Source organism: Pipra filicauda, unplaced genomic scaffold, assembly GCF_003945595.2.
Source record: "Pipra filicauda isolate LSUMZ 115617 unplaced genomic scaffold, ASM394559v2 scaffold42_size3861933_pilon, whole genome shotgun sequence".
In the NCBI taxonomy this organism is placed as follows: domain Eukaryota; kingdom Metazoa; phylum Chordata; class Aves; order Passeriformes; family Pipridae; genus Pipra; species Pipra filicauda.
In genome coordinates, this window is record NW_024104565.1 from 2,934,047 (window position 1) to 2,947,580 (window position 13,534).

The 13,534-nt window shown below is 35.4% G+C and overlaps 1 protein-coding gene across 4 annotated transcripts in view; it reads right to left on the reverse strand.

Annotated features, from left to right (window-relative positions):
- Positions 1 to 1,571: 1,571 nt before the first annotated feature.
- Positions 1,572 to 13,534, reverse strand: part of STXBP5 (syntaxin binding protein 5) — a 102,564-nt gene continuing 90,601 nt past the window's right edge. For all 4 annotated transcript variants that reach the window (XM_027725282.2, XM_027725280.2, XM_027725281.2 and 1 more), the window contains 6 exons: positions 12,455 to 12,694; positions 11,259 to 11,628; positions 8,605 to 8,770; positions 7,696 to 7,807; positions 5,337 to 5,557; positions 1,572 to 4,645 (listed from right to left, as the gene is read on the reverse strand). In XM_027725282.2, coding sequence (XP_027581083.1) covers positions 4,604 to 4,645; positions 5,337 to 5,557; positions 7,696 to 7,807; positions 8,605 to 8,770; positions 11,259 to 11,628; positions 12,455 to 12,694 — 1,151 coding nt within the window. In that variant the 3' untranslated portion in view covers positions 1,572 to 4,603. The remainder of the gene's footprint in view (positions 4,646 to 5,336; positions 5,558 to 7,695; positions 7,808 to 8,604; positions 8,771 to 11,258; positions 11,629 to 12,454; positions 12,695 to 13,534) is intronic.

Here is a 13,534-nt window from a genome sequence, read left to right on the forward strand (position 1 = left end):
GAGTAGATATATAGCACATCTTTATAATGGGCTTAAGAAGAAGAAATTGGCCCAGCTTAATTTAGCTTTTCAATGAAAATTTGAGTAAAATCGGTTTAGCTGATTCACCTACACTACGCATTTTTTTTTTATTCGGTTTTACTTACTTCCTCCCCTCAAACACGATTAATCTCTGCCTACAAAGTATTTGAAGATTTTGCGGTAGTAGCAAAGGTATCAACATCCACCCAAAAAGATTCACATAAATTATCCAGAAAATTGGTTAGAATGAGCAAAGATTCAACTGACAAGCTACCTTTCTACTTGGAGGGAGGCAAGGCACTGCACTCCTTCACTCCTGAACTGGACTTTGGCTGCAGTCAATGCCTGCCCTGGGATGTTAAACCATGATGAGAAAGTAGAGGGCACTTCAGCCACAGGCCATTAAATTTTCCAACACATATCTGAGTTACAAAAAAACCCCTAATCCACAAAAAACCCAACCCAGATTTTCATGTAAAGAGCTGATGTATAATCAAGATACACAGATTAATCAAAGAAAATGTTTATTGGACAAACCTCACTTCAATTTTGGAGAATTTTAAAAGTTTGAGAAATAGGGCTGAAAAAAGTCTCTTGTGTTTACCAGAAAAAAACAAAACATAGAACAGCAGTCAGCCACAGACTGCAGCTATTGAGAAAACTTTTACATTAGGCTAGTTTTCTATCTTCTCATTCCATACTTAGGGAATTGTTAAAGAATGTTCAAAATGGGAGGTAAAAATAACTGATTATTTTCTGCAAAGCAAAACGGGCAATTTGTTTTCATTGCTTAGTAATTGTATCATCTCGATATGAGATATGAATGTATTCATAAGCTTAAAACAACTTCTATGGATAATATACATACTTTAAGTACTTTGACTTAAAACTTGAACGTAAGTCTTTCTAAAATTAAAGGTAGAAGTGTACATATAAAAATTATTTAAAACTAAAAGTATATTCTTAAGCAGTATGTATAAATATAACAGATTTTTTTTGCATTATCTAGTAATAAATGTGAAAGTGTTGCAGTAATTTATAAACTGAATGCTGACACAGGATATGTGCCTTTAATTAGACTCTATACTGTATATACATATTTTGCTAAGAAAACACACATTCTAAATAAATCACATGATTAGCAAAGGTGCCTGAAAGTAATCTGTTTTAAAGTCTTTATTGAACATGTGTGTTTATATACAAATAATGAACCTGAACTGCACAAATGTAGAAAAAAAATTAAGGAATAAAATACCATGATTGAATTAAAGTGCAGGAAAAATTCAAGTTTAAAAGTTCAGGTAAGATCAGTGCTGTTAATTAAGAAAAAAAACAAACCAAAAAAGCCAAACAAAAATTCCCCAACCCCCCCTTCCCTCAACCCCCCCCCCCCCCCAAAGAAACAGAAAAACCAAAGGAAAAGAGAAGGGAAAAAAAAAAGAAAATGAACTTGCTTCCAAAAATTCTCCTTTGGATGTAGCTTTCCAATATCACCTGCCATGCAAGTACCACCTCAGGCACAAAAACCTTGCATAAAGACAGACAAGGAACACAGCTATATATTACTATATTTTAGAACTGACTGTTTGCTGAAGAACAAATCACTGGAGATGCCTGTGGTGTAACACTTTCAGACTGATTTCGAACACACGCATATTTACACATACCAGGATTCAAAAGTTACAATTTGGCAGGACTAAGGTGAAGAAAAGCTTCTTCAATTGACAGTTCCTAACGAGACACACTACATATAAACAGATAGGTAGCAGCAGTTTCTTACTTTCATTCAAAAAAAAAAAGAAAGTAATAGCTTAATTGTATTTTATAGTTTTCCAGACACTCTGAAAAAGTTTCACACAACTAAAAGGCTAGTGAAAATACCAGGGGTGCTTCCCCACAAGGATTTCAATTTACTTTGCTGTACAAAAGGTGCACCACCAATAGCAGAATAAGATTCAATGATGTATCTATGATAAACTTCCTTCCACAGGGAAGGAAAAAGGAACATTTTAGACTAAAATTGTACATAGCCCCTTTTATTGACCAAGAACCATTTGTGTGTTTATCTCATGAGCAATCATTTAATTAGTCTTCATATCTAGAAGCATACTCTGAACTTAATCAACATAAGAGATTCAACTATGATAGATTCTATAATATCAAATAAGCCACTACTCTTCTTGTACTGGCAGATGGTCTCTCACTGCCTCATTTTTTTGCTTGCTGGTGGTTGTCAAATGTGTCTTGATGAGAAAGTTAAGTACATTTCCTTTCACGTCAAGGTCATCTTCCATTGAATGATACCATGATTTATTGAAGAGTAATTTTACCATCCTCTCAACCGGAGCCTGGCCAGATTAATTTCAAGGATTCTATTGCCTTGAAATATAGTTTATCTTCACCTGGTCAAATAATAATCAGTCATCTCAATTTATAAACGTTGAGATAAGGAAGGGAACAAGTGTCAGCTAGGGTATTTTATTTTCGTATGTGGTATGGATATGAGTTTATCTAGTTTTCTTCTACCTGGATTTTTAACAAAATGGTGTTAATATAAATATGCATTAATTAGACACTAAAAAATAATTTAACATGCAGAGGCAAATATTGCATGGCAAGCTCAGTTAAGCAACTGGAGTTAACATTGCCTCAGTAGGTTTGGGAGAGAGCTGTCAAGAAACCAGTGTTGCTTGTTCAAATTGTCATGTTCTCATAAGTCCTTTGAACAGTGGATGTGGTATGGCATGCCTTCATATTGGCAAAAGAATTCACTTGTCTTTTAAATTAAATGTTACTATAAAGCAGGAAAATTTATCAGTTTGTGCTACAAAGCCCAAACATATTGGCCTCTCATTTAAAAAGTGAAATTAAAAACCATCAGTAACTTCAATATTTTGCATCCTTTAGGTGTTTTGTAAGGTTGCCTTATCTGTGTACCTGCAACATCACAATACAAATATAACCAAGGTTTTGCTTTGGGAACATTCAAAACATTTGTGAAAAAAGCAAACAAAACAATGCTTGGAGAAGCAAACTCAAATGATTAATTTCAGACAATGCAGACCTATCAGCTTCTAAGTACTCCCTTTTATAAGACAAAACCAGTCAGTAACTATTTCTACTTTGAGGAAAAATGTCTAAATAAATTTTTGAAATGCAAGCATTTATTTTAAGAAATCTTCTCAAAAAGAGCTCTGGGTCATTCCCACGATATCAGCTTTAGTGCAGTAGCCATTAACAAGTTAGCTCAGCTGTATTATTTACCTCACCCAAACTGAAATTATTTCACCAATTCATAAAGTTTCTGTGCACACTTTACCACTGTTTATATTGACAACACTGCTTTAGAGACTAAATCCAAACTTCAGGCCAACTGCCTTTAGTGATGAGTGGGGCTGAGACAGGTACTTGTAAAATAGTTTTACTAGCAGAACTTAGAGATTTGCTAAACCGCATACTGACAACTGGTAAATATTAGATGCTTGCTTGCCATTATTCATGCATCAGCACCTCCATGGCATGTAAAAGTTTGAAAACCTGAGTCCATGGTTATCTGATTTCATAGTAAAGGGACTAAAGGGGCATCTAGAACTCAAGTTTTGAGCAAAACTATCTCAGCTATTTTAATTAATGGCTGTAAAGACACATTCTGTTAAACATTTATAAAAACTCACAGCATGAATGGAACCCACAGCCATTTCTAAATGTTACACAACCTTAACCAATAACTATTTTTGGCAAAAAAATGGCATTTAACTGAACAGAAGTTGAAGTATTCTTACCACAATGAAGATGTTACCACATTTCACATTGCACGGCCATAATACAAATGAAAACTCCCAGCATGACACATTCCAGTCATATTATTCACTTGACTTTTTTAATGCAAAAATTATGTTTTCTTTTGTTTTGCACTTCACAGAATATGATGTGAATACAAGAATACTAGATCAGGGGTCCAAGAAAAGACTATGCACAGGTCAACTATGTGTACAGTTTTCAACAAGGAATCTCCCAAGCTTCCAGTTTCTCCGATGAAAGAAGTGACAGCAAACTTCAACTCTTCTTCAATGATAATGGTAAATACAGTGAGTCCTAGAGATGGTAAGTGTAAGTCAGGTACTGTCCAGCAAGACAAACCACTTGATTCCAGCTCTTGGACCCCTGATTTATTGCCTCTCCTCAGAGGAGGGTATAACACTGACAGCAATTACAATAGCACAAAAACTTTTGGCATATGAAATATTAACACAGGATTGACCCTGCATTGCCCCTGCCCATCTCACACTATGTTTTCCCTTTACTTTCTTTTCCACAACTTCTAGTTACTTTCTCAGTTCCACCTCTCTTCTAACCAACAGCTAAGAAACACTCAAGTTTGTTTTGTGTATGTGTTTCTTAGATATAAAGCTCCTCAGTTAAAGCCATGACTGAGGTAAAACAGTGTGTCATTTGTGCTAGGAAACAACAGTATCCAACGGTGAATACTCCTTTAAATTTCAGTGGTCCTGCCAAAATTAATGAAAAAACAAGATTTTTTTTCATCAGGACAAAATTAAACAGATGTAATTGATGAGCGTCATCAGAATTGGTACCACTTCTTGTCTTTGTACTTCAACATCATCTAAAAAAAAAAAAAACCAATTTCTAATTACTGTTTCTATAATGTACCAAAACATACAATGACACAATTTATATGATTACAAAGCAGCATGAGAAAGAGGGATTCTAGTAAGGCTTCTGAAAGCTACAGCAACAACATTGCTGAATAGTGAGGGTTTAGCATGATGAATTTTTTAATGGTAGCAGCATTGCTGGTGATCTGGCCTCAGAAAAAGGCATATTTGAGAGAACAGGACGCTTGCACAGGAGTTCAAGAGTTCACATGAAAATGGATGAGAACAGCCATTCTATGTAGCTACTGAGGAGAAAGACTAACTTGCACTCGTGGAGTTTGCGTACAACTGGATCTTTCTTAAGGACCGCGGGAATCTGATAGAGCATTACTCTTCTTATTAATTCTACTCTTCTTATTAATTCAGCAAAAATTTTTTCAATAATGGGAATTGAGTTACAATTTTAGAAGCTTACGTGCCACTCCAGCAGACGGCATGCTCTAGACCAATGTGCCGCAAGACAAAGCTGTTCACGTTAGTACTTAATTATTAGGACTAACAACTGATAGATAAAAGGGAAGTATCCTTTATCAATGATACTGCATTCTCTTTAGATACCTCTAACATGCCTTTGCAGAACTCAGATACTTGCAGAACTTGCATTTATTTGACAATCAATGTTCAGTTTAACACACTTACCTCATGAGCGTGTTTTGAGAAAGAATCAGCACTGTAAAGCATAGCTGCAGTCTTTTCTTCCAGTTCTCCTAGTTTCTGTCCTCTTTCATCTAATGCCAACCGGGCTCGTGCTAGTTCACCAACTACACCAGATGCTGCTCCTTTGACACCTTCAATACCTCCAGGTCCTGGAATATGCTGGGCAAGACTCCTTGATGCCTTCCCAGATGCTGATTCTCCAACTGGAGGTATTTGCAAAACAGCAAAAAGAGATTAGTAAGGTTTTCCATCATTATTACATAAATATCAATGAAACTAGTTTATACAGAGGTGTAATTTCTTTGCATGGAGACCCAACACCTAATTGTAGGTGTGACTATGAGCAACACTCACTACACAATGTTATTAGATATTACTACTTAATAAAACTGAGATTTTTCCAAGTTTGCAGGCAGGTTATAAAACTGTAACCTCTTCGCAGCTCAAGTGTGAAATTAAAATGCTCAGCAGTGCTAGCATCACGGCCATCAACAGAATTGTGCTGGTGAAGTGTTTTTTAACAATGTAGCTTATTTCACATGAAACATGTTATGAGTTCAACAGACAAAGCAGGATAATTTTGAAAATACGAGCTGTGGTCGGTTCTGGAAGTGCTTTGCTGGTGTGTAAGCCAGCCAGTACGACTCCACCAGCCGAAGTTTCCCCTGATGAAAGTTCAATTTTAGATGCAGACACCTGAAGATAGGTATCTATGCTCTCACTATTGTAAAAATCTTGAAAAAAAAAAAAAAGCAATGTAAACCATAAAAATATAGAATGGCTGTAAGAACAAACCACCTCATCCTACAGTAAACACCCACGAATGGTGAGCTGTACAGCTGAACAGCTCCAGACTCCAGTGCTGGCACTGACTACATCGACTTTGCTCCTAATGGGACATCAGCCACCTAGTTCATTCTAGACCATTAACGGATGTGATAATCTCATGCTGAATTGTTTACACTACAAAAACTTGAGGGTTTTTTTTCAAACATTAAGATATAGTTTAAATATTTTCTTTTTTTCAGCTCTAGGAAAAATAATATTGTTAATATATTTTGATGCAGTACTTCAAGATTCTCATTTGATTTTATGCTTCTATTAAGAATGATTTACATTTACTAACACTATAAACATCTTTCTGTGAATTTCCATAAATAAAAAAGAGAACTCATTTTACTTATTACAGACATTGCTGTGACCCTCATGGTAAATATGGCTACTCTAGAGACATTCTCAGATGTCTTTTGAATTGTCATTAAACTCAATTTCAGGCTACAATTCATTATGCTTTTTTTTTCTTCCATTAAGTATTATTTTCCTTGTGAAGATCCAAGCCAAAACTTGAAATTATGTAAAGAGGTAGCTTCTAAAGTTATAAGGTATTTTCCCCTGTCCCAGTCATATTATTAAACTATAATTTGTGCACACAAACTTCTCTCCTAGAATATTTCACAAACCTTCTGAAGTATTATATATATAAATAGAAATCTTTAACACAGAAAGTGACCTCTAAATATCTGATGTCTGTTAAAAATGTACAGGAACAAGCAATGAAGTCTAATTGAATTTTTATTGTAGAGATCTAAAGAACCAATATAAGAGAAAGGATTGCCAGGGCACCATGTTCATTTAAACAAACATGTTTCATGTTAATAAGGAAACAGTTCTTATAAATAAACTTGCATAATATGGTGCTGCACCTAGCAAATCTCTGAATAAGTAGAAGGTTTTTTCTTTAAATATATTAAAGTGCTGAATGCTACAGTAAAAAATAAAGGTGTAATAAAAAAAAAAAGAGAAAATAATAAAGCAATGAAAATTTTGCCAAATCTGAATTTTACTGTCCTATAAACAGAGGACTGAATCGAACTATCATACACTTCTGTCCTTCCTTGCAATTCCTAAGGCATCTCTCCACAAATCAACTGAGTAAAATCTGGCAAAATAAATGAACTAGAGTGGAGTCTTAATTTCCCCACTGTCCAGAACAGCATTCTCCAAAAACATTCCCTTTCAGTTTACCAACATAAACAGCACCACGGTCAGTACTACACAATTCACAAAGATGAATAAAAATAAGATTAGTTGTTCCATTTGTTGTCTTATAATCTGCTCCTGAATAAATGAGGCAAAAGAGCCTGTGAAAAAAGCAAGCTTTTCTTATCTTGTTGGTTAGGTGTACAACATAAAAAAGATACAAAAAAAGTATTTGTCACTGCCTTTTTTACTTTCCTCTTTACAAATGTTATGTTCTATTTACACAGGTAATACATTTATCAAGGATCACTGCCTTCCTTGTGTAGAAATACCGGAAAAATAACAAAGAATAAAAACTTACACAGTTCTTCTCTGTCAAGTGACTGTGCCCCACCTCCAAACAGGCCTTTAAAGAACCCTCTGTTTGGTGCTTCTGGTGTTTCTACAGGAGTGAAGAGCTCACCCAACATTTCCTTTGCAATGAAGAAGGGACATAACAAGGCATACATTACTAAAATTAATGTAATGCTCTCACTTTCAGGATTTATTTAACTGATCTGCATTTCAAAATCAATATGCTTAAATGGACATCTGCCTTTGCAAGGCAACTTAGGAAATGTAAAAACACAGTAAGAAATCTGATCAAACCTTCCGTTCTGATGTCTGCAAGCTTATAGCTCATGGAATTCAGAAGCAAAGAAATGCATTCAAAGTTGTTTTTGCCCCTCAACAACTTGGGTAAGACTCCCGATTTTGTTCTACGGAAACTGTATCTACAGATACGCATATCCATTCAGCAGTACCAAAGTAGAACTTATAGCTTGCATCTCTGCTATTTCACTACTCTATACAACTACCAAGCTGAAGCATGACCAAGAATCTTTTCAAGCTGTTAATACCCCTGAAACGTAATAGCTTCCTTCAAGTATCCCGAGCTGGCATTCCCCTCTTGTGTCAGCACCCACCTCCACTAGCATCAATCGAACAAGGGAATTTTAACTGCATGTTAAAAAAGGAAATTTCCTATCGATCAAAAGGAAATTAAGAAAGAAACTGATTCAAGTACAAGAGCATGGATGGAACAGAAAAAATTAAGGATAGAAGTGATTCATCCTAAATCAGACTCTACAGTGAAGAAAAAAAATAAAAAAATCAAAGCACAAAAGCCAAAGCGCTTGGCTTTATGACAAACTTCATTACTGTAGGCATGAATCTAGAACCAAGAATCTCAGAATATATCCAATAAATATTTTTTTAAAAAATTCATTACCTGAAGATTTTCACATGTTTCTTGGCTGTAGGTGAGCCTCTGTATTTCAGTTGGTGAGACCAGATAGAGTGCTTGTCCATTATTGGTGAAGCAGAATGTTCTGGCTATCCGCATATTGGTGAGTGGCAGGTAATATACATCCAACAATGGCCTTAAACTTGGCAAACTTAAGGAAAAGAATTTTAAACTCCATTAAATATAGCAGAAATGTCTATTATTGATCAAATGGCTCACTGCAATACATTATTCTTTCTCTTCATCTGCATGAGTACCACATAAACAGGGTTTCATCAAATGCAATTACAGAATCTCAAAACGTGAGATTTTTCAAGGTAGCAGCTCAAAAGTGAAATTTAAGCACCTGCATCACAGATGCATTTAAAAGCATTATTTAAATGATACTCTGAGCATAGGAATTACAAATTCGCTATTTAATGAATTAGACATTACTTAATAATTACTTACAAAGTATTTCAGTAAGTATTTACCAAGAGTTTACAATGAAACATCCTGTCTCTTCTCTCCTTGACTAAAAATACAAGTCTAAAAGATTTCTCCTCAAGAACACTTAGAAATATGCAGGGGTGTGCTGTCGAAGGAAAACAGAATTCAGTAGCCTCAAACAATCCAATTAATTATGTCCACCTTTTTTGTCTGACTGGATACTTAAGAGAAAGTTCTTTTAGAGCAAACTTTGCTTACCTTGTACTTTTTGATTCTGCACATGTAACTGCAGTACTTATTGCATCAATCTACTGAAGAACAGACACAGCACACTTGGGCTATAACAATGTTCATGCTACCAAACATTCCTCTCCCTCAACGTAACACTAAATGTGAGTGAGTGACAGAACACCTGATTTCTTGACAAGAAGAAGCCAAAATAAACTGCTGTCTCTGAAACATCCTCTGTGAAGTTTTTGTAAAAGAACTTACACAAGCTGTTAGCTGCAAATGTCCCAACAATACATTAAACAGTTTCTGCTGCAGACACCACCTGCATAAGATTATTTCTAGAAACTAAAAGAAGTAGCAAAAGAAGCAAAGTGAAGTCAAAACCAAAGAAAGATGTAATAACCATAACGGTAAGTGTTGGGTTGCCTTTGTTTGTTTGTTTTCGGGTTTGTTTTGGTTTGTTTTTTTTAAACAATAATGAGATTGGCTTTGGAGGCAAGTTTTAAAAGTAAGAAATAAAAAGCAATATTTTTTTGTAACGCATCACCCAGAAACGACACTTCTGCCATGCATGTATCTAAAATAAGAATATTCTTAAGAGAGAGTTAATAACAGGGAAGTGTCTTGCTTCAGATCAATGGAAGCATAAAACATCCTTACAGCTTCAAAACACAAAACCATTAGATCAGGTAGGACAAGTGTGACATCCATAATAGCATTTTCATAGTTTGTTACAGATTTGTTACTAAGTACTATCTAAATTTATATCAGTAGATAAGTATTGGGCATCTTTGGTATGATACAGTGACAGCTGTATCATACTGACAGCTTTACACAAACCTCATATTAAATCCACTTCCCAATAGCAATTCATGCTTACATAACGGAGCTAATCCTTGGGAGTCCAACTTCCTCACACAATGTAACAATTCTGTATTTGTAATTTAGCACCCGTGAAGAGCTCATTAGAAAACAACATGAATCCTGAGTAAGACAGGATTTGTTTCAATATATGGTACCTGAACATTACTAAGTTTAGTTTTAATGAGTAAAAACAACAGTGTGTGCCCTGCAAGGTGAGCAGTATCTTGTGGAGATGTTTAGAATATATGTTGGGATACACACCAATGGAGTTACAGACTTACAATCAAAACTTATTTTTAACTGTAGTAGGAGTAAAACTAAAGCTGATATATGACAATTTAATAAATAAGTATTTCCCAAGCTGAGAGCTTCTTTTGTCAACCTTAAAAAAAACATTTTAGGAATTTTACTGGCATAATTTTAAAATGCCATGTTCCATATACATCCTAGCATTAGGCCATGACTAAATTGCAGGTGCAAGGGTATAAGCATATACACTGCTGTTCAGAATAAAATAGCATTTAGAAACATTAAGAAAAAAATTCATGAAAATTACATAAGTGACAAGTAAGTATATTCAAAAACTACTACTACATGTTTAAACTCATAACTTAAACCTGTACAACTGTAGCAATTACTGTACAACTACTAGCAGTTAATCTTGCCTTTATAGCCTGAGTTTAAGGCCTTCAAGACATGAGCAAGCTACACAACATCAGTAAGCTTGAGGCATGAGTGTGATGCAACAGCTGCACAAAAATCGATAGAGTTGTGGTCAGATACAAGCTAAAGTTCTGACTCAAGGCAGTTTTCTCCATCAGGGAGTAAATTCATCTTTTAGACAAACTTCAACTCATGGACCTGTATCACGTTTGAAACTGTGTGTTGAACCAGGGTAGCTTGAGCTAAAATGGTAAACTTTTTCATGTGTTAGAGGCATAACTAATAGCAATGTGTAATCAAAATTATCCAGGCCCAAGTGTTAGAGATTCATTAACCCTGAATGAATGTAGATTTTTTTTTTAAATTCATCTTCTAATGGAAAAAAAACCTTTCTGTGTAGCAGAAGGCTACTACTTCTTTTTATGTTTAAGTTACTATCAAACAGGTCTTACCTAAAAGTCATAATATGCCCATTGGCACAGAAACATGCAAGGCAGATACTGTTACTCAATGACACTATGTCTCCACGAAGAACAAAAGAAGTCTCTGTTATATTTTGCTTATAAGTACAGTTCTGGGATGGCAGTGAGATAACTTTTGCTTGCTTTTCTGAACATATCACTGCATATTGGTTTTCACTGATTTCCTGAGAGGAAGAAGGGGACACTGAGACAGGACGTCGTTTTTTTGCTTTTTCTTTTTCATCTTTATCTTCAGGAACATTGTATTCTCTCCAGGGTTCATGTGCTGGTGGGACCAAAGATCCTGTGGTATCCAAAAAAGCCATTCTCAAGATTGCCCCTTTTAGCCTCAGGATGGTTCCTAGAAAAAAGGAGTTGAGCACATTTCTGAAACAGTTCTCTTAAACTGCCTTTCAAGCTACAAAATATTCCTTTAAGAAGCTAGCAGAATGAAAAGAAAACAAAAACTTCGGCTTGCCTCTGTAGCAAAACAGATGTACCAAAAACTTTGTACATTTATCTAAAAACCAAGGAAGCACATAGGTACTCAAGAAAATTTTAGACCAGTTTTCAAGGGTGTATGTATTCTATTCCATTAACTTCCCAAGAAATGTATACATTTAGTAAGAGAACCAGACTGCCATACACATTTGTATTCAAGTTCAGTGCCACAAATGCACCTGATTTCACTCTCTCCTGCGAAGTACAAGTGTGCTTAATATTGACAATAAATGTTATTAGTCAAAGGTGAGCACCACTTTTTCCTTCAACTGGTTCAGAAACAAGCAATGTGTGTCTTATTCCTCCCCTGCAGTTCGCTCTTGAATCTGAAGATTCAAGAACTGAAGGGTTCTTACCCCATGACAAAAAAATAAATAATAAACTGAGCATTTGATATCACTCGTCTCTTCTGCTATCTCTGTTTAACAATTGCAAACATGGTTTTCTCAGCAAGTATACACTAAAGTGGTATTTTTATATTTTATGAGATTGTATTTTCAACTTTTCCAACTTTAAAACTCTGGTAATAAACTAAACAGTCTAGACTGTTATCTTAGGAGCTAGATCAATGGAATATATATTCTTAATTACTCTCTAATTGAATAAAACCAATTTCTTACAAAAATATGAAGAAGGACAACAATACTTTATCAACGTATATTTTAGCCTGTCTGCTTTGTACATACCACTAGGAGAAACAATTACTGGCTGAAGAAGTCTTTGCTCTCCTCCTGGGGGTAAGTTCAGTACAATGACAAGCACTGTGCCCAGCGTGGTCCCAACCCACAGGCATGGGGAAGGTGATGTATCAGCCTTTCTTGTGAAAGTCTCACAAAAATGAAGAGCTGAAATTGCCTCGCGTGACTCTTTATCAATGCTAGTTACACTAGAACTCCGGGATCGACTGAAAGAGTTGTCTTTGACATCTGAAAATAAATCAGTATTAATTAAAAAGAATGGCAAAATGCAGGCATTAAGAGAATTCAATATTGTTGTGTGTTCTTTAGCATCAACTGTATACTAACTACCATTCTATTGATTACTACCCCTGTATTCTTCCTTAGTCATGTTTCTTTTTGGCCCAGTTTTCAACTCTGTATCTGAGCAAATCCTTGTTACAGAGGTTGTCATTAGAATGATCATGAACAATTTTTATGCATATTTCTGTCTTCTAGGGCCAGAGAAAAACAGTCATTAAACAGGACTCCTTAAAAAAACTGAATTACAAACCTCTCTGCCAATTAGTTCATTGATCAGATTAAAAAATACTGGCTTCCATGGAACACGGTTTACTAATCTTATGAAGAAACAAGTATTTTACTTTAGGAACTTCAGTGACATCCAGACAGCGTGGTAACACGGAACCTGTAATGACTCACAATAATATTGTCCCACTTTAGGAAACTGTATGGAGGAGATCCAACAGGCTATTTACAGATCCCCAAAATTTCGGTAAAAGAAACAACAAATGCTACCAAATGCCACCTGGTACTGGTATGCAAAGCTGAAGATTTCCACTTTGAATGTTGTACCATAGTGCCAGTAACGGCACTAAAACTTTTCAGGATGTCTTGCTCGCTGCTTAGCAAATACACGAATTTTAATGTTAACAAAAGCTCAAATGAATAAATGTGCTGCTCCATTCTAGCCGTGTGCTGTCTGTAGGTGTGGCAACACTTAATACGTCTGCATACACTGACTTTATCTGTGCATTCAAAAATTATTGCTTTACTTTCTTAATTCATAATTGCAGAATTCTAGCACAA